Source organism: Megalops cyprinoides, chromosome 8, assembly GCF_013368585.1.
Source record: "Megalops cyprinoides isolate fMegCyp1 chromosome 8, fMegCyp1.pri, whole genome shotgun sequence".
NCBI classification, from domain to species: domain Eukaryota; kingdom Metazoa; phylum Chordata; class Actinopteri; order Elopiformes; family Megalopidae; genus Megalops; species Megalops cyprinoides.
In genome coordinates, this window is record NC_050590.1 from 18,316,149 (window position 1) to 18,342,158 (window position 26,010).

At 42.5% G+C, this 26,010-nt stretch overlaps 1 protein-coding gene across 1 annotated transcript; it reads right to left on the reverse strand.

Moving 5' to 3' along the window:
• Positions 1-1,101: 1,101 nt before the first annotated feature.
• On the reverse strand, positions 1,102-25,855 carry LOC118781574 (protein BEAN1-like). The gene is made up of 3 exons (XM_036534540.1): positions 25,662-25,855; positions 23,565-23,706; positions 1,102-2,187 (listed from the first exon to the last, which is right to left on the reverse strand). Exons 1-3 carry the CDS (start codon positions 25,834-25,836, stop codon positions 1,824-1,826), a joined length of 681 nt encoding a protein of 226 aa, XP_036390433.1. The 5' UTR covers positions 25,837-25,855; the 3' UTR covers positions 1,102-1,823.
• Between the last annotated feature and the right edge of the window lie 155 nt (positions 25,856-26,010).

The following is a 26,010-nucleotide window of genomic DNA, read 5'->3' on the forward strand; positions in this document are numbered from 1 at the left end:
ACAATTCCTCAGTTTATAGCTATTTCCAGTGCCAGCAATACAGTATAATCATGCTCCTATATAATCTCTAAAATATTCTTCAAGGCTAAACACTTTAATTATTTAAATTCAAGACAGGGTATTTCAAGACATAGATAATTATTGTAACCCAAAGTGACTAGAGGTTCAGAACTGCAGGATACATAATTCTGTTAACACTTTTGTAGATGGACCCTTATGACACTAAATCCAGAACCTATTTAAAAGGTAACTTACAAACATACAACCTCCCCAAGTTACATGTAAAATTAAACTGACCATCTTATGGAGAAAAAAGTGGAGAAAGTGTTTCAGTGCTTTCAAAGCCTCATTCAAGATATGCCTGTATGCAGTATATCATTTAACAGTCTCAGACCTTTACAGGCACCACAGGACAGTGATTATAATATTTGCAGATAGAAGGTATTATTTTAGGTGCTAAACATGTATATGAATCAGCAACACCAAGAAGTGGTGGTAATAAATTAAATTAAATTAAATTAAACAATAATAATACTATTTAATAACATTAAAAACATATAAAACATATTCATTTGAAAAACACATTTGTGGTATGGTAAATCTGCACAAGACAGATTAAATGCTACATTTACTCTCGGAAGCCCACAGGAACAATGACTACTGTTTTTCATAAAATCTCTAGTGAAGCATATAGCCTTCTGTACATGTCTCTCATATTATTTAAAAGACATATTTTCCCTATTATTCTATATCATGTTGTGTAATGAAACCAAAAACCTGACATCAGAAATCTTCAAAATATTGTAGTAAGTACACTTCATTACATTTTTCTATTTCAATGTTTTGAAGATGTTGAGATCATACATGTTCACAATGAGTCACATGATGTTTAGAGTAATCAATTATATAGTTATATCACTCATATCTTTTAAAAAGGTAATATGTACAGAATGTTAAAATAGTCATTCCCCGATTGCAATCATTGCTTTTATATCAGGAAAACCACAAAGTCTGTCTACAAAAAAGATCAGCCAAACAAAACAGAACTGCAGTCTCAATAAAGCATTGGAAATGTTAAAAAAAGAAATTTAACTTCTTGTTTCCGGTTCCTGTTTTCCTACCACACCTCATGTAATGTTGAAAGTTGCAAATAAACAAAGGAGTATACTTTTTGACACAGTAAAATGGGACTATTTGCACTCACAGCTTCTGTGATTTTCCACATTTCCATAACCATCTGGGTGTTGTTTATCTGTGATTTATTTTCACTGGACCAAGGTGCTAAAGCATTTACCACAGCAATGCATTTAAATATTAGAAAACCTGAAAGAAGTGTATGTTTCTATGGGAAACCATTGGTGGTGCTGATGATTTTGTTCTTGTGAACATTATGGCATTCAAAGACAAAGGGATACAGAACAGTACATTCCTTTGCACATTTCACACTAACAACACATGATGTAATGAAATTCTCTAGGACTGAGACATCAAACATCAAAGAGTTACAGGTATAGCTCCCCATCAGCCCTGTTTTTTCATGGCAATGTTCCATGTGGTAAGGAAAGAGTGGGTGGGGCAGGGCAGTGTGGTGAATGCCACATGATAAAGAGGGGCATGTGAAGATCACAGTTAATCCCAGAGATACATGAGGTTTCAGCACAAACTTAGGGTTCAACTTCAACTCCAGTGTGGGTATGCCTCCCTGTTTGTTCTGTCTTTTCAGACATAAAGGCAATTTCAACAGAAGAAGAAACGGGCCCAGGGAAAACAGCATTGCCCATTCAGTAAAAGTATTGTACTCCAGCTGAAGAACCAGGTCTGGCCTACAGAATTCTGTGGGAAATGGATCGCTGGGGGCTGCTTTCTGCAGATGTGTGCTTCAGCAGGTCTGTGGGGACCAGAGGAATAGGCTGGCTCTGTCGTCTCATCACCTCCTCGTAAGGGGGTGCATCCTCAAAAGCGAGGGCTGAAAGGGAAATGGAGGCTATTGGCTGCTGTCTGTTTTGGTACCTGGATGTGCTGCTGTTCATCACCCAGGAAGCTCCGCTTGACAGCTCCTCCATCTCTAAACTGGTGCGCACTGCTGGCATGTCCTGTCCCAAGCTAGGGTCAGTCACTGAATATGGAGGAGGCTCATCTGTGGGGACATATATCTGTGTTGCACCAGGTCCCACACATTCTTCATATCTGAAATCAGAGGAAATGAGGATGTTGAAGATCATGAAATAAAACAAAATAAATAAAAGATCATTATCCACTGTCCTGGGCCTTTAAATTTGCAGACTGAACATGATATGGAATACAACAGAAACACCAAATATTTGATATTCAATTGGAGAAGTAGTATTGCAGCTGCATTTGTAGTAGGACCAGGGTGTGAAATATGGGGGTCTGAAATACTCAAACAGAATTCAGTTCAAAAATATTTCACATTAAGGACCTTCCAAATATTTATATATATTATATATATATATTATATATATATTTATATATATTAAATATATTGGCCCACAATCAGTGCAAAATACAGGGGGTCTCGGGGGGTCCGAGACCCCTTGATTGACACTTGAGACCCCCTGAAAGCTTCATCAGGAAGATTTTGGGGGGGTCTCTGGAAAAATCTTTAAAAAATTATTTGTCACTTGCAATTGTCACTAAAAATGTCTTTAACCCTTAAAGCCTGACAGACGCAGCCTGCGTCCAAATTCACATCCCTTCTTCTCGGTTGAATTGCTCACAAAGTATTCATCGCTAACGATGCTAGTTGCTTGTCTATGTGACGAAGGATAATTTAGAATTTACATGAAATTTAATCATAGTTACAATCTGCATACAGCTCTGCATCCATCTCCACACCCATTACTCTTCTTTGAATTACTCATGAAGTTGTCATTGCATAGATATGGAACACACATCACAAGAAAGAGCAGAACCGGAGCCTTGTAATGATGCTAGTCACATATTTGTACATACTGAAATAATCACATTATGAAGACAGATCAAACTTCTGCAAAGTAATATCTTTACTAATTTCTTCATCCATTTTCACACTCCTGCTTCTCAGTTGAATAAGTCACAAAGTCCCTATCGCTTCACAACGTACCACATATCAAAATGATATTACTAGTATTGAAGATACTAGTTGTTTCTCTGTGCAACAAAGCGTTGTCGAGTAATCTGGTTGAAATCACAGCAAATTTCTGCACTGTCTCCAACATAGGGCTGACATTACATCCCACTTTGTATGAAAAATAAACACAAACTAATGTATTTGCTTTTCATTGCAATGGTTCAAAAGCTGTGGTCAAAAGATGTGCGCAGGTTTTCATAAAATAAAGCACACTGCATGGCAAACTTTGTTATGAATAATCGTAATACACGGATCCATAAGTTTTGTATGTTTGTCTGACGCTACCTAAGTTGCCAGATCGTCTAAGAAACACAATCTACCCACACAGGTAAACATTATTTATTTATTATCCACCGCCCCCCCCCCCCCCAATTTTGGGAAAAAAACCTCCCGTATTTTGAAACCTAAATGTTGGCAGGTATGGGTAGGGGACCCCCCGATTGCCACCGCCGATTCGCACACTGACAAGGACAGTAACATAATTTGTCATTAGCTAGACAAGAGAATCAGCAGTTTGCGCACTTAGATGTTGCTATACTCAGTGCTTCATCAAATAATTTAAAGAGAAAAAACAGATTAGATAATGCCCTATACCACCAAAAATAACCATATGTAAATTGGTTAACTACACACAATGGCATATAATGAGTGAAAAAGTCTTTAAAACTGGAGTACAGTGAATTCCCTATGTCCTGCCAATTGTCTAGGCAGCTAGCACTTCAAATATTGTGAGAAAACATTTTACAGTTCAGATGAGTACAGTGATGACAGTCAACAGGTTAGGAAAGAGAAAGGCACTTTCTAGTCATGAAAAACACTTCTTGAAACTTACAATAGTCCTAAGATTAACCAGGTGGGCAGGTGCTGCTTTGCGGCCTGCAGAACCAATTTTCACAATGACAACTGTCATTAACAAAAATAATTAATAATTAAAAAGTATTATTTTATGTCTGAATTTAGTTAGGGTCACTGACTGCACTGTATTGTAGTGTACACAGTGCCAGAAATTGGCACAGTGACATTAGAATAATAAAGATGAATCACATAAGGTCTCACATAATTTCTCTTATACTTCACCCTTTCTTCTATCTTCAAAGACCTTATCTCAAAAAAGTAAAAGCCTGGGTAAAGGACTGGGTATACCAACAATGTATAAATCCACCAGCAATGTTCCCAATAGTTTTACATGTTAAGTGTCATATGTTAAGTTATAGAATATCTGAAATCTCTTCGTAATTCCTCTGAAACAGGAATTCTTTTGTTTCTAGTTAAAAATAGGAGAATAATATTGGAAGAATTATAAAGTCTATAAATATACCCCTTTTAACAGCCTGCTGCTGTACTGTATATTTTAAAAGGCACCAATGGAGACAGTATTAAACAAGCATCTCTAATATCCACACTGTTTTATTTGACCTTTAGCTGTAATATGTCAATTAATCTCAGAGACATAGCACAACTGTAGCAATAATTTGCCTTCACAGATACTACATCCAGCACCACTGAATTTGCTGCTAAATAATTCAAGATCCATGACTGTAGTAAAGTGTCCACACCTGATGCACTTATTTGTATGGAAGTCAATCAGTGTGTTTATTTTCAGCACAGCTATAAACATGTTCCATTGTTCCATGTACATGGCATACAATGAAATTCAAGTTTTAAGTGATGGTTTCTAATGCAAATGCAAGCTTATTTCAGGCGCATGTGTGGTCGTGTCAGAGCAGACTTTCGTCATTTCCAGATACCAGTGCCCGGCACTTCTGCACTAAAACTCACAGTTCACTATAATCAAGTGAGCCCCAATTGGAGGACAGGCACTACTCCACTGACATCATCTGAGCAACTGGCAGGTACAGGATCAATTGCAGGGACCCTGAGTCAGTGAGATAAGGAAACACTCACCCTACCCACCCTGTCCCCCACAGGATGAAACATGGCCAGTTTTGAACCTGAACCACAGGGCTCAACCTGCATGCAGGACAAGCACCTTCCTGATGGAGTCACTCAGGAGTGCTATAAATAACAAGTTTTGGAAAATCTATAAAGTAATACAGGTAGTACAAGTAGCAGGTGCTAGGGGGTAGGGACCGAAGGGGAACTGGAATTCAAATTGAAGGCGTGGGTCTTCAGTCTGCATTGGAAGAAGGCGAGTGATTCTGCTTTTCTGACCCCCTGTGGGAAATTCATCAACCACTTGGGTACCAGTACAGATAGGCACTGTGGTTGAGAGAAGTGACCCTGTCAAGAGGGACAATCTGCCGAATGCAAGCTTGCAGAGTGGAGTGATTTGGCTGGTACATACGGTTTGAAGACTGTAGGTATGAGGGAGCTGCCCCATTCACTGTCCTGTATGCCAGGTCCAGGGTTTTGAACTTGATGCAAAGAGTAATAGGAAGCCAGTGAAGTAAGGTGAAAAGGTGTGTGACCTGACTGTGTTTACATTTAACAGTTAATTATAACACATACATGATTTTTTTTTTTTTAAATCTGTCTTTGTTTGAGAAACAGGATACATATCAACAAAGCAACACAAAAAAACAGACTTTCTTCTCTTTGCAGTACCTATTTAAATAATGTCACTATACCTTACAAATACTGTCATAAGCAGTGCACGGTATACAGAGTATCCCTCTGTATTAACACTGAGTGTTGTGTCCCATGAAATAAAGCAAAATAAGTGTCAACGAGGGAAAACAGCAACAAAAACTATAGATTCTAACATCTGTTTTATATCTCCCTTGTCTCAATTTTTTTAATTTATTTTATATCATTAGAACTATGAACACATATAAAATAACCTGGGGATGCTCTTTCCTTTTAAATAACTCTGTTATTAATGATTGATTATAATTTATACAAAATCTTGTCTAATGGATGTTATATACTCAATCAATTTTGACCAAATAGCCAAGAATTTTTCTTTTAGGATTCTAATGGCATAGGTCAATTTTTCTAATACAAATATTTCATGCATAATTTCTATCCACTTTTTTTGGAGCTTCCGTTTTCAACCATTTCTTAGTTATTGCCTTTAGAGGCAGCCAGGAAAATTGCCATAAACTTTCCCTCCTTACGTCCTCTCAAGACCCCTTCCATGTTGCCCAGGTATATAACTTCAAATTTAAAGGGGATGTTAACTTTAAATATCTCCTCTAGTACTTATAGTACTTATAAGTACTATAAGTACTATACTAGTACTTATAATTTGCACAAAGATAATTACGCATTTGGAGATATCTGAAGAAGGCCCGTTGAATTAAGCCATGTTCTTCTTTGAGGTCCTGGAAAAGTTTAGGTCCCCCCTTATGAATAAATGTGCAGTAGGCTGTCAGCCCTGGCTTCATCCATTTGTTAAACCTACAATCTGTTTTATTAGGAATGAATTCTGAATCAAAAGCACACCATTTTAATAATTTTGATGACTGATTCAGTTTACACATTTTTTACTGTCTCCTGCAACAATTTCAGCAGTGATTTAGTCCAGGGGTTTAGAAGTTGGTTTGTCAATTTCCCATCGAAAATCATGGCCTGTATTGGTACATCTCCCATTGATGCGCATTTGATGTCCTTCCACCTTGCTGTATAATTAGGGTTGCACCAACAGACTAATGGTCTCATTTGAGCTGCATAGTACTATTCCTTGAGACATGGAAGTGCCATTCCCCTATTTTCTTTACTTGACTGGAGTGTTGTGTATTTTATCCTGGGTTTTTTTTCCTTGCCATATATACCGAGATATCCATTTATCCCACTCTGAGAGTTGAAACAGCTTCTCAGTCAATTGTTGATTATGAATCTCTACTGGTAGAGATTGAAATAGGTATAATAACCGTGGGAGGATATTCATTTTTATAGTTTCTACTCTAGAGCTGAGATTCAAAAAGGGAAGCAAGTTCCATCTTAGTAAATAGCCTTTTATCTTAGAATTGAGAGGTCCATTGTCAGGGCTCTCGCCCCCTAGCTGTTGTGTTTTTGGTTTTCCCTGTCCATGTGCTTTTGTTTTCCTTGTGTTCTAGCCCTGCCCCGCTCTCCGCCCTGTCTCCGCCCACCTGATTGTCTCCACCTGCCTGCCTGCACACCTGCTTCCCATCACCTTATCAGCCCAGCCCTATATCTACCCTGCTTGTCTCTGTCTTGTTTGCCAGATCGTTTCAGTGTTTCTGCCTGTCTCGGTTCACGCCTGTTTCCCTGTTTGGATTTTGCTGGTGTTTGCCTCACCTGTTCCTCGACATCGTCTTTGCCTGCCCTTCTATCCTGATTGCCTGATCTGCCTGCCTTCACGGTTTGACCCTGCCTGTTGCTGTTTTGATCCTTGTTTTACTCTTGGACTGCCTGCCTGGTATTTTGACCCTGCCTGTTTTGGACTGCCAGCTTGTTTGACGATTCTGTTAATAAACGCCTGGAATTGTAGCACTTGTGGTCCGCGTCTGAGTCCGTGCCTGAGTCCTGACAGTACGATCTGGCCAGTATGGACTCAGCGGACCTTCCCCAGATGAAGGCGGCATTGGAGCTGCAATGTGCGTTGCTGGGGAACCATCAGAGCCAGCTGGAAGCCATCAGCAGTTCCCTGGAGAGCTTCGCTACCAACATGACCGGCGTCACTGCTCAGCTACAGCAGCTGCAGCTGCGCCAGGAGAACCGCCCCGCACCACCTGCAGCCGCCTCCTCTTCTGTCTCACCTGTACCGTTGAGCTGAGAACCCCGATTGCCACCCCCTGAATCGTATGCAGGGGATCCAGGAAAATGCAGATCGTTCCTCTCCCAGTGCTCCCTTGTGTTTTGAGCTCCAGTCCTCCACATTTCCCACAGACCGGGCGAAGATCGCATATGTCATCACCCTGCTGACCGGCCGTGCCAGGGAGTGGGGCACCGCGGTCTGGGATGCTGGCGCTCCTTTCTGTCACTCATTCGGAGCCTTCGCCGAGGAGATGAAGAGGGTGTTTGACCGCTCCAGGCACGGTCACGAGGCCGCCAGGGAGATGCTGTTGATCCGCCAGGGGTGCCGGTCGGTCTCCGATCTCGCCATTGATTTCCGCACCCTGGCCACCACTAGTGGGTGGAATATGGAGGCGCAATACGACACTTTCCTCCACAGTCTTTCGGAGCCCATCAAGGATGAGCTGGCCACCCGGGAACTGCCAGCTAGCTTTGACGCCTTGGTGGATCTAGCCATCCGAGTTGATCAGCGCCTATTGCAGCGACGCCGGGAGAGAGGGGCCAGTGGACCGCTCAGCCTCACCCGAGAACATCCGCCCGCGCCGGCTGCACGGATCCCTGCATGTCCGCCACCTGCCTCCCCAGAGCTGATGCGGGTTGTCCGCACTTGTCTGTCCCCCGCCGAGCGTCAGAGGAGGATCAGCACCCGATCCTGCCTGTACTGCGTGACAGCCTGGTCACTTCATCGCAACCTGCCCGGCAAAAGGCCAGCACTCACCCACGGCCAGGGGGTTACAGGTGAGCGTCACCCCCTTACACCAGTCCCTTGAAGTCCGCCCTCTGTTCTCGGCCACGCTGCTCGTCGGGGGTCAGCCTCATGCAGTCTCTGTCCTGATTGACTCGGGAGCCGACGGGAGCTTGATCGATGCCAACCTGGCGGCCCGGCTGCAACTGCCCCGTGTCCCGCTGCACTCGCCACTGGAAGCCCACGCCATCACTGGGGCCCCGCTGGTCCGCATCACCCACGCCACTCCTCCGGGGGTTTCCTCGTCTCCGGTAACCATCGCGAGGAGATCGTGTTGCACATTATTGACACCCCACAAGCCTCTGTGGTCCTGGGTCACCCCAGCTAGCCCAGCACAACCCCCACATTGATTGGGTGGGCAATACGATCCTGGGTTGGAGCCCGTACTGCCACTCCCACTGCCTTCGGGATGCCTTGGTTCCTGTATCGCCGGTCTCTCCTGCCCCCGAGGACTTCCCGGATCTGTCAGCGGTGCCTCCTAAGTACCTGGACCTGAAACCAGTGTTCAGCAAGTCCCGCGCCACGTCGCTACCTCCGCACTGTCCATACGACTGTGCCATCGACCTCCTGTCCGGCTCGTCCCCTCCGAGGGGGCATCTGTACTCCCTGTCACCCCCGGAAACCGAGGCCATGAACCGGTACATCCGGGAGTCCCTTGCTGCAGGCATCATCCGTCCGTCCTCCTCACCCGCAGGGGCTGGGTTCTTCTTCGTGGGTAAGAAGGACGGCTCCCTCCATCCCTGTATTGATTATCGGGGCCTCAGCGGCATTACAGTAAAGAATCACTACCCCCTGCCACTTCTGTCCTCTGCTTTTGAGTCGTTACAGGGGGCCACCGTCTTCACCAAACTGGATCTCCGTAACGCTTACCACCTGGTCCGGATCCAAGAGGGGAACGAGTGGAAGACGGCCTTCAACACTCCATCTGGGCACTATGAATATCTAGTCATGCCGTTCAGTTTGACTAATGCCCCGGCTGTCTTGCAGGCCCTGGTCAACGACGTCCTCTGAGACCTGCTCAACCGGTTTGTATTTGTCTATCTGGATAACATCCTCATCTTCTCATGCTCCCTGCCCGAACACATCCAGCACATCCTTCGCGTTCTCCAGCGCCTGCTGGAGAACCACCTGTACGTCAAGACGGAGAAGTGCAAGTTCCATCAAAGCACTATCTCCTTCCTGGGCTTTGTCATCACGGCAGGGAGCATCCAGATGGACGGGCAGAAAGTCCGAGTGGTGGAGGAGTGGCCTCGTCCCACCTCCCGCCAGGAGTTGCAGCGCTTCCTCGGATTCGCCAACTTCTACCACCGCTTCTTCCAGGATTACAGCACGGTAGCGGCTCCCCTCACCGGTCTGACATCAGTCAACAAGGCCTTCTCCTGGTCCCCGGCAGCTGAAGAAGCCTTCCGTGACCTGAAGACCCGTTTCACCTGTGCACCTATCCTGACTCAGCCAGATCCTGCCCAGCAGTTCATGGTGGAGGTGGACGCCTCGGACATGGGAGTGGGGGCCGTCCTGTCACAGCACTCGGCCACCGACAGCAAACTCCACCCCTGCGCTTGCTTCTCCCATCGCCTCTCGCCCACGGAGCGCAATTACGACATCGGCGACCGGGAGCTGCTAGCCATCAAGCTGGCGCTGGAGGAGTGGAGGCACTGGCTGGAGGGGGTGAGCATGCTGTTCCTGGTGTGGACCGACCATAAGAACCTAGAATACATCAGGTCGGCCAAGCGTCTGAACCCTGTTCTTCTCCCGGTTTAATTTCACCCTGTCGTACCGCCCAGGAACCAAGAATGGTAAGCCAGACGCCCTCTCTCGCCAGTTCGTGCCTGCCGAGGACACCCAGGAGCCCAGCATCATCCTGTCCACTCGATGTGTTGTCGCGGTGCCGTGTTGGGACATCGAGACGACCATCAGCCCCGCCCGCCGGCCTGCTGCAACCCCTGCCTGTTCCCAGACGACCCTGGTCCCACATAGCCCTGGACTTTGTCACTGGCCTGACGGTAACACCACCATCCTTATCATTGTGGATCGGTTCTCAAAGTCAGTACACTTCATCCCGCTGCCCAAGTTACCCTCCGCCAAGGAGACTGCCCAGCTACTCATTAACCATGTGTTCCGGCTGCATGGTCTGCCCATCGATGTGGTGTCCGACCAGGGGCCGCAGTTCACCTCTCATTTTTGGAGGGCTTTTTGCAAGCTACTGGGTGCTACCATCAGCCTGTCGTCCAGTTTCCACCCCCAGTCCAATGGCCAGACCGAGCGGGCGAACCAGTTGGAGATGGTGCTGCGATGCCTGACATCCCGGGAACCATCGGCGTGGAGCCTTCCCTGGGTGGAGTACGCCGTTAACTCCTTGCCCTCTGCATCCACGGGGCTGTCCCCATTCCAGTGTCGTGTGGGTTACCAACCTCCCCTGTTCCCGGCCCAGGAGGAGGAAGTCGGCGTACCCTCAGCGGCGGCGTTTATCCGGTGCTGCCGCCGCATCTGGAGACGTGCTTGGCACGCGCTGCTCCACTCCGCGGCTCGGGCTAAACGGTTTGCCGACCGCCACCGCTCCAAGGCCCCTCGCTATCGCCAGGGTCAGCGAGTGTGGCTCTCCACCCGGGACCTACCCCTTAAGGTGGACTCCCGCAAGCTGGCTCCCCACTTCATTGGTCCCTTTCCCATCACTAAGGTGATCAGCCCCGTGGCGGTCCGGCTGAAGCTCCTGCTCTCTCTTCGTCGCATCCATCCGACCTTCCACGTCCCCAGGATCAAGCTCGTCGTCCGCAGCCCTCTCTGCCCAGCTCCCCGGACTCCTCCGCCTCCCCTCCTGATTGATGGAGCCCAAGCCTACACTGTACACCGTCTGCTGGGGGTTCGGCGTCGAGGGCGCGGTCTCCAGTACCTGGTGGTCTGGGAGGGCTACGGACCCGAGGAGAGATGCTGGGTCCCAGCCAGGGGCATTCTGGACCCCGCCTTGATCCGGGACTTCCACTGCCGGAGCCCGGGCTCGCCTGCTGTGACACCTAGTGGCGTCCATAGGAGGGGGGGTACTGTCAGTCCTCTCGCCCCCTAGCTGTTGTGTTTTTGGTTTTCCCTGTCCATGTGCTTTTGTTTTCCTTGTGTTCTAGCCCTGCCCCGCTCTCCGCCCTGTCTCCGCCCACCTGATTGTCTCCACCTGCCTGCCTGCACACCTGCTTCCCATCACCTTATCAGCCCAGCCCTATATCTACCCTGCTTGTCTCGCCTGTTCCTCGACATCGTCCTGATTCTGTCCTGATTGCCTGATCTGCCTGCCTTCACGGTTTGACCCTGCCTGTTGCTGTTTTGATCCTTGTTTTACTCTTGGACTGCCTGCCTGGTATTTTGACCCTGCCAGTTTTGGACTGCCAGCTTGTTTGACGATTCTTTTAATAAACGCCTGGAATTAGAGCACTCGTGGTCCACGTCTGAGTCTGTGCCTGAGCCCTGACATCCATAGTTAATGATGGATAATTTTGTGATGTCTTTTGCTAAATAAACACCAAGATACCTCATTGAATCTGCAGCCCAATTAACTTTGTATTTTTCTTTGATTTCTCCTGGCGGCTCATAATTAAAGGTGAGAAACTGTGTTTTATGTACATTTAATTTACATCCTGATAAAGAGCCGTATATATCTAGTGTTCCAAATAATTCTGTAAACAATTGTGAAGGTTGCTCCAAGTATATCAGGACGTCATTCGCAAATAAGGCCAAATTATGTTCCCTTCCTGCCATTGTGATTCCTTTAATATTTTCATTTTGTCTAATCCATTGGCTAAGTTGCTCAATAAATATTGCGAAAAGGAGTGGAGAGGCTGGGCAACCCTGTCTGCAGCCCCTTTGTAGGAAAAACAAATTGGAAAGATCACCATTAATTTTGATGTGCACAGTTGGTCTGTCATAAAATGTTTGAATTGTTTTTATAAGGGTGTCATGAAAATGAAATCTTTATAATACTTTATACAAATAGTTACAACTAACAAAAGCTTTTTGGGCACCTAATCCTATCAGAATCATTTCCATCTTACTCTGTATGATATGGTGCATGACATGGAGGATTCTTCTAATGTTGTCTTGGGTCTGTCTGTGGCAAATGAAACCTGCTTGGTCTTCATGTATGATTTTTGGCACTTTTTTTCAATTCTCCTTGCCAAGGTTGTTGTGAACAATTTATAATCTGTACAGATAAGTACACTCACAGGTCTAAAATTGTCACATTCCAATCTATCTTTCCCTTCTTTCGGTATAACTAAGATGATAGTGTAAGATTTTTGTCCAGATCCCTAAATCAGCTCACTCAGTCCAGCATAAGATAGCACTGATCCTCTCACTTAAGGTATGCAAATACCTGTATTCATTTGTCTAGATGACCTTAATGTAACCACAGTTCTGCTCACAGACTTCAATTGTCACTTTGGCTGCAGCTAGCCATTGCAGCAATTGATACTTCTAAAGAAACTGGTGATAGGTGATTGAGAACTGTTCTTGCTAGGGAAGATAATCTAATTACCAGACCTCCTGTATTTCACCACCTGTACACTAATTATTGTTGACCCTGATCAGAGCTCTGTATCAGTATAAAGAATGCTTTCACTGAGTGCTTGGGGTTCAGATTGACTCCACTGAACCCAGAGTGTGTTTTCACGTATTTCTGACAACTGCCGTTCCTGTAAATAAAGAAGTCTTTTCCACGAAGATCGGAATTGCGCCTTGTTTTTCCTTACAATAGCTTCTCTCCATGAAGGTGGGATTCCCCCCTTTTCTATAACTCAATTACAGGCCTTTAACAGTGTTGGAGCCAATTCTAGACACATAGTTTTACACCATTCACAGGTGAAACCATCTGTGCCCGGGGCTTTATCTGTTTTCAATTTTGTAATTGCACTATTCAATTCCTCCCTACTTATCTTAGCCACCAGGCTTTCATTTTGTTCTTCTGTGACGGTAGGTAAATTCAGCAAGTTGAGGAATGATTCAATCTGTGCATCACTGACCATTTGTGGTTGGGTGTACAGGTTTTTATAGAACAACTCAAAACTTTGCTGTATTTTTTCAATACAATACTCCACCTCCTTGGTATGTGGATTTATTATTCTGTATATGGAATTGTCTGCTTGTTGTTTTCTTAGTCTGTAAGCCAATAGTTTTGTAGCTTTACTACCAATTTCCCAATATCTCTGTTTTAGCAACATAGCTTTCTTTTGGGTCTCTTGTGTGTATATTTCATCTATTTCCTTCTTAATTTGGTTAATTTTAGAGTCCATAATGTTCTTATGAATATCTTGTATTATTTCAGTTTTGAATGTAGCTTATTGAATTTTTCTAGCCTTAGCCTTTTAATAAGTGTGGTCTTTGCTACAATACTCCCCCTCATCACTGCCTTGAATGCATCCTAAAGTATTGATGGATTCACTTCTCCCATATCATTCAACTCCAGATACTTTTTAATTTCCTCTTTTAAAGTTTCTTTTAATTTGGTATTATTCAGTATGCTTAAATTTAAACTCCACACTGTTGATCTGTTGGAAATTTTCTTTCCAAGTTAAGGGTGAGATAGATGGGGCTATGATCTGACAAATCTATGGTCCCTATTTCACAATCTATAATTCTGTATCTATCATTTTTAAATATTAGAAAGTAGTCTATTCTTGAATATACTGAGTGTGGTGCTGAGAAGTGTGTATAATCTCTACTAGGTCGATTTAAATCTCTCCACAGATCAATCACTTCCATTTCTTGCATGGCCATGTTAATTTTTTTTGTGAATTTGTCTTGGTGTTACCTCGCCTTGATGAGTCAAGGTTTGGGTTTAACCAAACATTCATATCACCTCCACAAATTAGTATTCCCTGTGTTTTAGTAGCCACTATATTGAAGATGTGTTAAACATTCCAGTCACTTCCTGGTAGAACATACAGATTCAGTAAACTAACTAATGTGCCTTCCATCTTACCTCTTATCATTACGTACCTCCCCTCCTTGTCTTTTATTTCTGATAGGTGTTCATATGCCTGATTATTTGAGATTAAAATTGCAACTCCTCTCCTATGACCAAATCGATAAGAGGATGAGTAATCATATTTAAACCCATTTCTTTTCAGTTTTGCACGTTCTGATTCCTTTAGGTGTGTCTCCTGTAGAAAGACTATTTGCCTTTTTTCTTTCTAGAGCTTTGACAGTATCTTGGTTCTTTTGGTTGGACTGAGTATCCCATTGACATTAAAGGAAATTATTTTAACCTTATGATTGTTTTGCTCACCCACTTACAGGCTCAGAGGATAACCTTTTCTCCTGTGTAAAAGGGCCCTCTCTGTGATTGGCGTTCATCTTTGCCTTAGTCCAAAAGTATCACCCGACAAAATAAAATACTTAAAACAGCCATGCTAAGTTTTATTTAAACAAAGACTAATCTAAATTAGCTAACATATTAAATGGGTATAAAACAGAATCATTTCCAACTCACCCATGGTCCTTTGCTTATCATCCCTGTTACAATCAACAGCTGGTTAATTGGATGATTTAGTTAAACATGGAACTAGCGTTTTCAATCCGTCAATCATAACTCACTGCATAATCGTTATTTTAACTCTCCTGAACTGTGGATCAGCAGTAGATTTGTAGCTTCTCTTTGTAAATTGGATTGCTGATGATCCGCTGCGTTTTCCTTGTCTATTCTCTCTGCCAAATGTGTTCCAGGTCAGTCTTTTTATCTGATCTAGCAGGGTCTCCAGTGGTTTGATTATCGTGATGGGGAATCCCCTCTCTGCCATGTCTTAAGTTGCATCCTCAGAAGTGGTCAGTGTTCCTTCTCCATAAAAAAACTCTTAATTTGGCTGGGTATGGAATCTGGAAGCAAATATTTTTCTCTTTCCGGACTGTCTTAACCTCTGCATATGGTGTGCCAGTATGTCAGGTGCATAGCTGTTGTCAATATTGATTTTTTATATTGATATATTGCCACAAATCTCTTCTTTTGCCATGTTTGCTTCAATATCTCTTCCTTCACATTGTACCTGAGGAATTAAACTATTACGGATCTTGGCTGTGCGTCTGCAGGAGGTTTCGGTGTAAGGCAGTGTTTCTCAGTCCTACTCCTGGAGCCCCCCTGTCCTGCATATCTTCTATCTATCCTTGCTCTAAACACACCTGATTGAAATTAGTGTGAGCTCTTGATTAAATCAGGTGTGCTCAGCTAATGAAAAGTGCCACTGATGAGTTCGGTCAGGTTCGTAGAGCAGGGAAAGATGGAAAACGTGCGGAGCAGGGGGGCCCCCAGGAGCAGGATTGAGAATCGGTGGTGTAAGGGCACGGTGTGCTCGTTCAATCTGTACATCCATAGTAGTAGGGATATCGAGTCCCTCTCTCAGCATGTTTTCTACAAAAGAAATCACAGATACAGAATCGTCATCTGATCCTTCGGGTAGCCCATATATCCGTATATTTTCGCGCCTAGCACGGCCCTCCTGGTCGGTTATTCTGGCGCTTAGCAGTGACTGTAGATGGAGCATTTCAGTCATTACTTCTTCCATGTTTTGCGTTCTCTCCTCCACCTCCTCTATTCATGCTTCTGCTGTTGTTAGTCTCTCGTTTGTCATTGGCATTTCTTCTTTAATGTCAGCTAGCTGTTGTTTATTGTCCCTTTGAAAGTCTTTTATCTCGTCTAGGATTATTTTTAGGTTTATAGCGCTTCCCCCTGCCAAGTCTTCATCTATGTTAGCTTCTTGGTTAGTTTCACAGTTTGCGTAATCTTCTTCATTTTCTTTTTTTCTGTCAAATCTGTACTTTTCTTTTGCGTCATCCTAGCTGTTTTTGTTGCCCCCACTTCCATCATTAACTATAATTCAGTTGGCTTGTTAAATTCGAGGTTTTTGGGGAGGTTATTTTAAATTTTGTTGGGAGCCTACCTTCTTATGTTCTTTTCATGATCGCGCCTTACCGGAAGAGCACATACATGATCTCATGAAGTTCAATACCTCTCTAAATTATGACAGGGTCCCACTCAGGATTAAAAGTGTCTTCTCTCTGCTCAGAAGTACAGCATCCTAATGATTTCACAATACTGGTGCCTACATGTTTATTATTAATTGAAATATCTCTTATTATAACACTATGATTTCATGAGATAATAAACCAATGTCCTTGTTTCGAAGTAATATATATCCCATGTGGTGATTGTCTGCTTTCATTTAAAGTCTTGTTCTCCAAGACATCCATTATGCCCTTTGCAAAGAGAAATGATTGTGATTTTTGCAATTACAGATACACTTAGTGCACTTACACTTACACTTACACTTAGTGCAAATACATGTGCTGCTTTTACCCACTTTCAAAAGCACAGATAATTTCTGAGCTCCCATTTGAATAAATAACAAGTTGCTGTTGCCCTGGTTACCTTAAGCAGTTTGTTTCCTAGACTATCATTCATAAATAAATAATGATCATGTTCTAGGAAATGGTGTGGGAGTCTCTACACAGCATTTGTGGGAGTTTATTGGAAACACTTTGCATTGCTGGAAAATAAACTGACATGAAAACAAACTTGTCTGACTATCTTGAAGTCAGTGGAAATAGTGTTTGACATGAATTATACCTGACAGCTTGTTTTGTGCCAGTGTTTTATGAGTGTTACACAAAGCTGTGATTCTCACATTGCAGAGTGAGAATATTTTGTGCTTCAGTGCAATTCTCTATGGGAGGAACACAATGGCTATGAGAAGCTCCCACTGGGTGTTATCTCAGCCAAAACAATTAATTAATACCTCATTCCAATTTAGCAACACAGCTGAGCACAATGTGCTCAACATGCCATTTTCTATCAGAGTGTGCAGGTATTTGTTTTCTTGAAAGCAGGTGGGTTTAGAGCTAAAATGTCCTTTTCACAGTATGTCCTTTTCTCACATGTTAAAAGGAGAAATATGGAGATCTGTTGTTCCTGTTGGGAGCTTAACACAACGTCTGATTTTTGTGAGTAGAGGTCTGTTGTTTTCTTCTGAATCACTGAAAGAAAATATGTTCTGAATCATTTTGTATGTTTTGTGACAGTCCTCATGAATCTGGTCTTCAGGAAGAATATATACAATAACACATAAGTATTCTATGTACAAGCCAGGGAAGCTTTTTGGCCTAGAGCCTTTCCTGATTTCTGAGGCTTGATATACAAGTAAACTCCTAGGAGAGGCCACCAGTCTATTGGTGTCACACCTGCTCCCAGTCAGCAAGCTCAGCCACACCCAGTACAACCCACTCAGCCAGTTCAGCCATGCCCAGTTCAGCCTGGCTCAAGCACACCTGTGATCCATTCCTGCAATCAAGCCCTGCTTTTATAAGGACTCTGTTTCAGTTGCTTCATTGTGAGGTATTGTTTCTCAGATGCATTACCAAGCCTGCTCTCTGCCATTCGACCGTGATGCTTCTGTGTTTTGACCTCTCGCCTGTTTTTGGACCTTGCTTGTGTGTGTTTTGGATTCTGGATTTGTGTGCTTCTGATTCCTGTAGCCTACCTGTTTTGTCCCCAACCACGTTCTTGGATTCTGTCATTAAAACCCCGTAACCGTATCTGGATTCCAGTCAGTTTCATTACAATTGCAGGTCACTGTGAATTAAGCATTAAATTTGCATATATATTAAGCATTACTGATATTACTGTATAAATTGTACAGTTGTAATAAATATATTCCTGATATAAAATCAGGATTATATATTTGGAGGGCCCTCCTGACCATATTCCCTCTGGCCACTCTGCTGGCATCCCTGGCTGGGGCATATGTCTTACTCACACACAGTATAGTGCACCTGACAAGATTCTCACCCTGCTTCATGATCCTGATCCCCACAGCACTGAGGTCCCCATGCCAGCACTGTAGTCCTGTGTGGCGCCTGTGTCTGTAGCATTCTGCACAATGCCAGAGCTAGTCGGTCAGATGGTGCCACTAAGGTCTGCCAACTTTCTCTTTCTCTCTCCCTGCGGAAGCAAACCTTCCCTTGGGCTCCACAGGTGACTCTGGTTTATGTGTGCTGAGCTGCGAATTCCTTGGCGCCATCTATGGTACATGAACCACGGTGCCTGTCACATGCCTGCTCCCCCCACCCCCTACAAACACTCCAGCCCTCCACATGCCCTGCTCCTCCACCTGCTCTCTCCTCACTAAACCCATATCTCTGCATTGAGCACCATTGTGCTTTGTTCCACAGAGGTACACATCAACTACCTGTGGGAACCTCATGAATAAGCAATTTTGCATTCATCTGGAAATATCCCAGCATTAAACAATCAGAAACTGGTTGCTTTCAGATCAAAAAGTGGATAAATTGCGGGATCATCCTTTAGATTTCCAAACAGCAGACCACTGGTTTTCTTCAGTAAATACTGTTGCTTCCATGTGCTGTGCCAAAATCATGAGATAACATGTAACTCCATAGAAGCTGCATCCCCTCTCTCTCACTGACCATGACATTTGTCACAAAAGTAAGAATACAGAGTGAAGGTACTTGAAAGCAGCAGATACGCACCATTGCATAGAAATATCCTATTCAGTGTTACATATTTTATTTGATAAGGTATACACTATTAAATATAGATTTAAATTATATACATACATATTTAATATAGATAAATAATGCATCCTCTAGATAGAAACACAAAGGGATGAAGGAATGTCAAGATGAAGCATTATAATTGACACCCAGAGAACATCACCACAACCTACAACCCCACATTTCCTTCCACAAAAATATCTCAGCAGAGCATTTCCACTCCCGCTGTCATTTTAGGAAATCCAAAATTTCATCAAAATTCCAGAAACTAAATGCTGTCTTCTTCCTTTCTGAGGACAGTTAAGACAAACACAATATATGGAGATGAATTTTTCCATGGGTCATCTTTACATTAAAAACATTTTTGTTAAATATTTATTGTTCATGTGCAAAGGGCTAGCTCAAGATTTGCACACAAATATCCCATATTTTGGTGATTTTCAATTTCATGTCTGATTATGTTTACAAAGTCTTTAAAAATGAAGAAATCCTTTTTTGTTATTATTATTAGCAAATGTCAAATGTGGTAATATGTAGCAGTAATGTCTCTCTGCAGACCTATATTTCACACACTCTTTCTCCAGCTATCTGTCTTTCTGTCTCTTTTGCTAGCAACACCACACCCCAAAACCCCTCGTAACTCATGTGGAATTCTTACGGATCCATCTGATGTAAACAGCACTCAATACAATGAATTCACTTTTGATACGGAATCAAGACACATGAATGTACAGTATCTCTGCAATGGATTTCCTAGTATTCAGTGAGAGTTAATAGTCTATTAGTTGCCAGTAATGATCTCTAGTGGCCATAGTTGCTGTTTGACAGGACATGGCCTGCTTTTTCAGGTGGCTCCTGTTTGTTGGAGGATGTAATTTCACCTTCTTCAAATGCTCTTTCACAGGGTTGTGAGAGAGGAGTCTGACAATCTAATGAGGCTGTCATTTAAATGTAAATAATATTGTGACTGTGAACTGAGCCATTGAGGGCAACCAGGCACTACAGTACCTTGCTCTGGTTTCACACCTACCGAGATTCTCTGCTCCCCCCCATTTAAAAAGCTCTACACAGCTTGGGACAAGTTTGAGTTCATTAACCATCTGTGCAGCAGGAGAGGCGGATGGGATGGCATTGCACCTACTGGGAGGGCTATGAACCTGTGTGCATCGTTATGTTAGTTATGTTTTTTATGTATAGAGTTTAGATGTTTGGTTGACCACACACCATGTAGATGGTAATCACATGGGGGTATCTGAAGGAGGAGGAGAAGGAGGGAGTATGGGGATGTTGTGTAACAGGAGTAGGGGCCATGGAGGCTGCATTACTGTGGGTAGGCAGGTAGGTGGCAGTTGTGTGACTGGGACTGGGTGGTGCAGAAGATTGTTGAGACTGTGCCATGCGGAAGTGTGTAAATTTTTGTTAAACTGAGGTAATATTTAACTGTTCTTCTATTTTTGAAGTTATATTTTTCTGCTACTTTCACTTGACCACACTGGGGATTTAGCTAATCATATTTTATGAATGAAGTTTAATGAACCTTAGTTAACCAAAATAGACTTTCATCATCTGAATGTCTTTTTATGTCTCTTTAGAAGGATGGTATAAAAATACCAGGAAGGGTTTTGATGGAGTTAGTAAAGAGGGCAATTAGACTGGCTGCCATTTAGATCAAACATACATGGCCTTTTCACAACAAAGTAATTCCTTTTATGTGTATTGGTGGTTCGTTAAAGGAATACGCATAAAACTGTGTGAGTGCTTTTACCCATGGCATTCAATGGCATTTAAATTCTAACCTTTGACCTTCTAGTATATCACGTAAGTGTGAAAAAAAGATTTGAGAAATTTGGCTTCACATTAAACATCTATGTTTGCCCCTAAGGAGACATAATGTAGTTTCCCTTTTGAACTACAGTTTCCAAGATACAAATATACTGCCAAGACTCATGTGACTCTTACAAACTGTCCACTCATTTGTCTTATTGAAAAACAGGAACACAAAAACCAAAAAAAGATGCAGTAAGATCTTCCTTCATGCATGCTCTTTTTCATGTGTGTAGGCTCTTTTATGATGCTGTTTAGTTCAAAATACAACCACATCATAAGTGGGACTGAGAGGAGCGTGTTGTTCTTGTTTTCTGATGGATTTACAAGAGGATCTCAAAACCTGTGTGGACTACAATACTTCTTGCCCTGAATCTGTTTGCTACAGAATTTGCTTACCAATTCACCTCTCTGGGATAGAATTCAAATGCCTCTGATTTGCATGGTTTTTAACATTATCCCTAGTATTCACATTCTGACCACAAAAAGAGGGCCATTTGAATGCTGATAACACATGGGAAAGCACTCTCTGACTATGAATGTAATTTTCTAAAGAGACTGGCTGACCAACAGTGCTCTTATGAATGCTTTATGTAGACTGGAGACTGGTCTATTAGATTGACTAAATGTTACACACATGGTGAGGAAGTGAAAGCAGGGTGAATAAATACTACCACTATTCCCTCTGCAATATTAGTGCAGAGAGCCTTGGGCCTCCTGTATGTGTATGTGTGTAGGTATACTTCTAAATTTGTTGTTACACACATAATGCAGAGTGTTTGCACACCTTATAAATTAATTATGCATACAATTATGCATACAATAGATACAGGATTTTATTGTCAATTTTGGTAGATCACAAGTTTGCTCATATAAAAGCACTTTGTGTTTTGTAAGTATTTATCATAATATTAACAATTATTAATTATATTAATTAATAGTATAATCAGTTACTAGTAACTGGGAGGTAATGGACCAATTATACAATAACTAACTTCTGGAATGACCTATTATGAGCCAATTATTTATTGTGGCCTTTCTGAAAATCATTGCTGGACTATCATATAAAAAATTATATAAAGTGAAAATAATGTCAAAAATACCTTCTGACTGTTTTCAATTTTCACAATATTTACTTTAAACTGGGATGTTCAAGCTTACTACCCTTTCATCCTTCAGATATAAAGACAGGTTCCAACATAGTCTAAAATATTCACGAGGGTACATACATTCTCATTTTATTTGATGAACTGCATACTATGTGTAAAAATTCTCTCACACAAAGTTTAGGGCAGGATTTCCATGGAAGCACAATTGAGAAATGAGGCACATGAACTGTTGATGAATGAGATCCCCTGGCTCATCAACTGTTCACAACAGCTGGATCAAATGAAGCAACTGCCTTGAGGTAATGTTCAGTTTCCCTAAAAGACAAGGTACATTTTGAGGAAAAAATATCTGAACAGTGCCGACTATGGCTACAAGTGAGGAAAGAATAGCCAAGCTCTGGCAAGTCTGAGCGGAGCTATTAACACATCTAAAAACAAAAGTCCAGCCCTCACTACTGTTTGGAACTGACATGACTATCAATAACTTTTAATTGCTTCAAAGGTTCAAGTTTAAGTGGGATAAAATTCAAACGCTGAACTACTTAAAATTGAATACTGATAAAGCCAATACACATTTTTTGGTTCTCACTCCTACCATTTTTTAAATAGTGAATCCTTAAATGTTGTATTTGATGCCACTCTATGAGAGAAATGACTGAAATGTGCTCCCACTATTCTTAATATTTCTCAGCTACTCCAGACCCAATATTTCAGTCCAAAAGCCTACCAAAACGATTATCTGTCCACTGTCTGCACATGTCTCATGGCCATATTAACTAAGGAAAACAGATTACAGTACCGCTCTGCTTCACCAGTAATGTGATCTCATTACCGATTACAGAGTTCACATTCACTCTCTCCCTCCCAATTCCCCATCCATTTTATAGAGTAGAAGCTCCATTATTACAGAGAGATGCTTTCATGCAGTCATTGAGAGGGCAGGACATATCACAGCAGTAGTTTCTTCATGCCATCTAATGCCCCACTGGCTCATGGGTGAGAGGTTTCAGAATACTGGGCTCACGCAGAGCCCACAGCACTGCATCATGCTTGTGAAGACTGAAGGAACACATACAGAACAGGTAAAGAAAATGGACATGGATCCAAACCCATGAGGCAAATCAAACATATCATATGATATCATATCATATGAAAGTATCCTAGTAGTTTTCAATGGTGTGTATAGAGGTTATAGAAGTGAGCTTATCCCAGAAGGTTGCCGGCTTGAATACCCTTTGGGGTAGTGTTGTACGCTTGAATGAAATGTCTAACCTGAATTTCTTAAGCAAACATCAAGCTCAATCAATGGATAATATATAAAAATGTTGGCTCCATCAGGAAACCTCCATAAGGGTGTCTGCTACACAAATCTGTTATAATTATGACATGCAATAATGGTGGAATACAAACACAGCAAACTGGAATATAAGACCTTTATGACACACAATAACCACATTGAGGCATGTGTATGTCATGAGCTCACTGGATCACTTACTGGGGTGGTGCGTCAGGGTACATCACATTGACTTGTGAAAGAGACTCCATATAGGAGTCAAAATCAAATGCAGGAGGGAAATCTTCAATACATGTGGACCTCAGCTCCCCAATGGACCCACCAAAGGAGAACCCATCAGGAGCTGTGAACAGATTGTGGTTAAAATAACGCATACGTCCCTTCTAGACCATACACCTCAACTAAATATGCACTGTACATCTATTTGTACAGTGTAAAGGGGGAAGAGTGTAATGACTGCTTGTTAGTGTTGTTTAATGTACCATTGAGTCTTACGGAAATATTTTTTTCAGAGTCTGGTTTGTAACAACGCGTGTTCATATTTTCACACTTTTACATGCATAAAAAGTTAAGTCAGGCCATTTTATCAAAATAGACAGATTTTTCTTTTTTTCTTAGTGATACTGCTGGTTCACATAAACACTAAGATATGGCTGCATGATAGTTCAGATCATGGGAGACCTTTGCTTTTAATGGCTGAGTTTACCTTTAAGTACAAGGTTTCTGGGAGCCACTGCTATGTTGGGCTTCTTTTTTTGTTCACTTGCTTTCCCTGGTCATTCACCAAAGAGTACATGACTTCCACACTGGATATATGTAGAAGATACACTGTGTGCATTGTAGAGCACAGCTCCAGAGAGACCGAATATCAAATTCTTGAGCATCAGAGTTAGAATAGATAGCTGTGGCTGAGGCCTTGACAGCATTTTTTCATAAGTACATGTCAGGATTGTAACTGCTTCTCTGCTGCATCTTTCCCATTGCCAAATAACACAGGGTTCTCACAAATTTGAATCTGGAATGGACAATATATTCCATTTGGTGGGCAATGCCCATAACTATATCTTAACACATACTTGTCTATCAACTGGTACTTCAACAACAGCTCTCTATCACTGTACAGCTCCAAAACAGCTAACCTTTCAATAAAACTAATGTTCATGTTATCTTTCAGGATGTGCTGTACTTATTTCTACAGTAAGATGTTCACATGTACTGAAAGGTCCCCCTGAGAGCTGGTTTTAAGAATAATGAAATTCACATTCCGGTGAGGCTGGCTGGTGAGAAGGAGGACCAGAATAAGCTGCTGATGGGTGATTGTTACTTAAATTGGCAACCATGGTAACCACATGTGCAAGAAGATATTTAAAGGTAAGTTCTCTGCCTCCCTTTTCTGACTCATGGACTACCACAGCTTTCAGTCACTAAGCCTTTATGAGCATTTTTTATTATCAACTTCTTTATTATCAATTTTTGGTCAAAGATAAAGTTATAATAAATACATTTAAGATGTACAGTGCATTTACTCATGATTTTAGCCAGCAGCCATATCACTTTGTAGCGGTATGTCATTTATAATGTCATTTATTTTTATGTAGAGCTTCACAGCAACCAAAAGAGTTTGGCACTAGCACTAGCGAAAATGTTCCTCAGCTAGCCATCTCAGATGACAGTAGCAGTGGAAAAGAAACTACTTTTAAAATGCTTATGCTGCCTTTTGCTGGAGACTGAAATGGTATGAATCCAGAATCTAGACCTGTCAGGGAATGCTAGGTAATGCTCTCATTTACACTCATTTCAGGTGCTTCACCAAATCTGCCCTAAGGTACATGCTTGGTGTGTTTCATCAGCTTTGAAAAAATGCAGATGAGGTATTAAGGTGTATGAAGCTTACAATTATAAGTAGGACATGAATGCAACTACCAAACATGCAGATGGCTTACTTTGGAAAAAGAGAAAAAAAATTGATAATTGCTCATTTGATATGCCCTAGGTACACTTAAGTGTTAGTCTCAATCAATTAGCCATTATTGCACTGAAAAATCCAGTAAGAAAAACTCAGATATCTTCTGTTCCTTGGTCATATGAGCCTAGAGTCCTGAATTCAAAGAACACCTTATTCAAAGGGTTTAGTCCCTCTAATTTTCCATTTCCCACAAGTAGGAAGTACTTTGGATTATGGCTCAGAGACATTTATGAGATAAGCATAAATAGGTCATACATGAGTTAAATGAATAAGAAAACTATCATTATGTTTGCAGTAATCTATGAGCTCTCTTGCCAGTGATATGGGCTCACCATAACTGGGTCGCAGGGGGGAGCAGTGCAGGCGGCTGTCCTTGCGAAGGCTGCCCACGATAATGGTGACACAGGAGAGAAAGAGCACAAGGCCAATGACGATGCCTGCCACCACCAATGGTGACACCAGCAGGCTGGCCTCACTGCCCCCTGTCATGGCAGTCTGGGTACTCATGGACGGGCGCTCTGGTTCGAGCTGATCTGGCTTACACGTGCATGGACACAAAAAGCGACAGGAAGAGAGAAAGCAGCAGGAAGATAGAGTTTTGGAGTAGGAGAAGAATATATGGAAAAGGGAGTTAGTGAGGGAGGGAAAGGGAGATAAACACAAATAAGAAATGTTCATTTG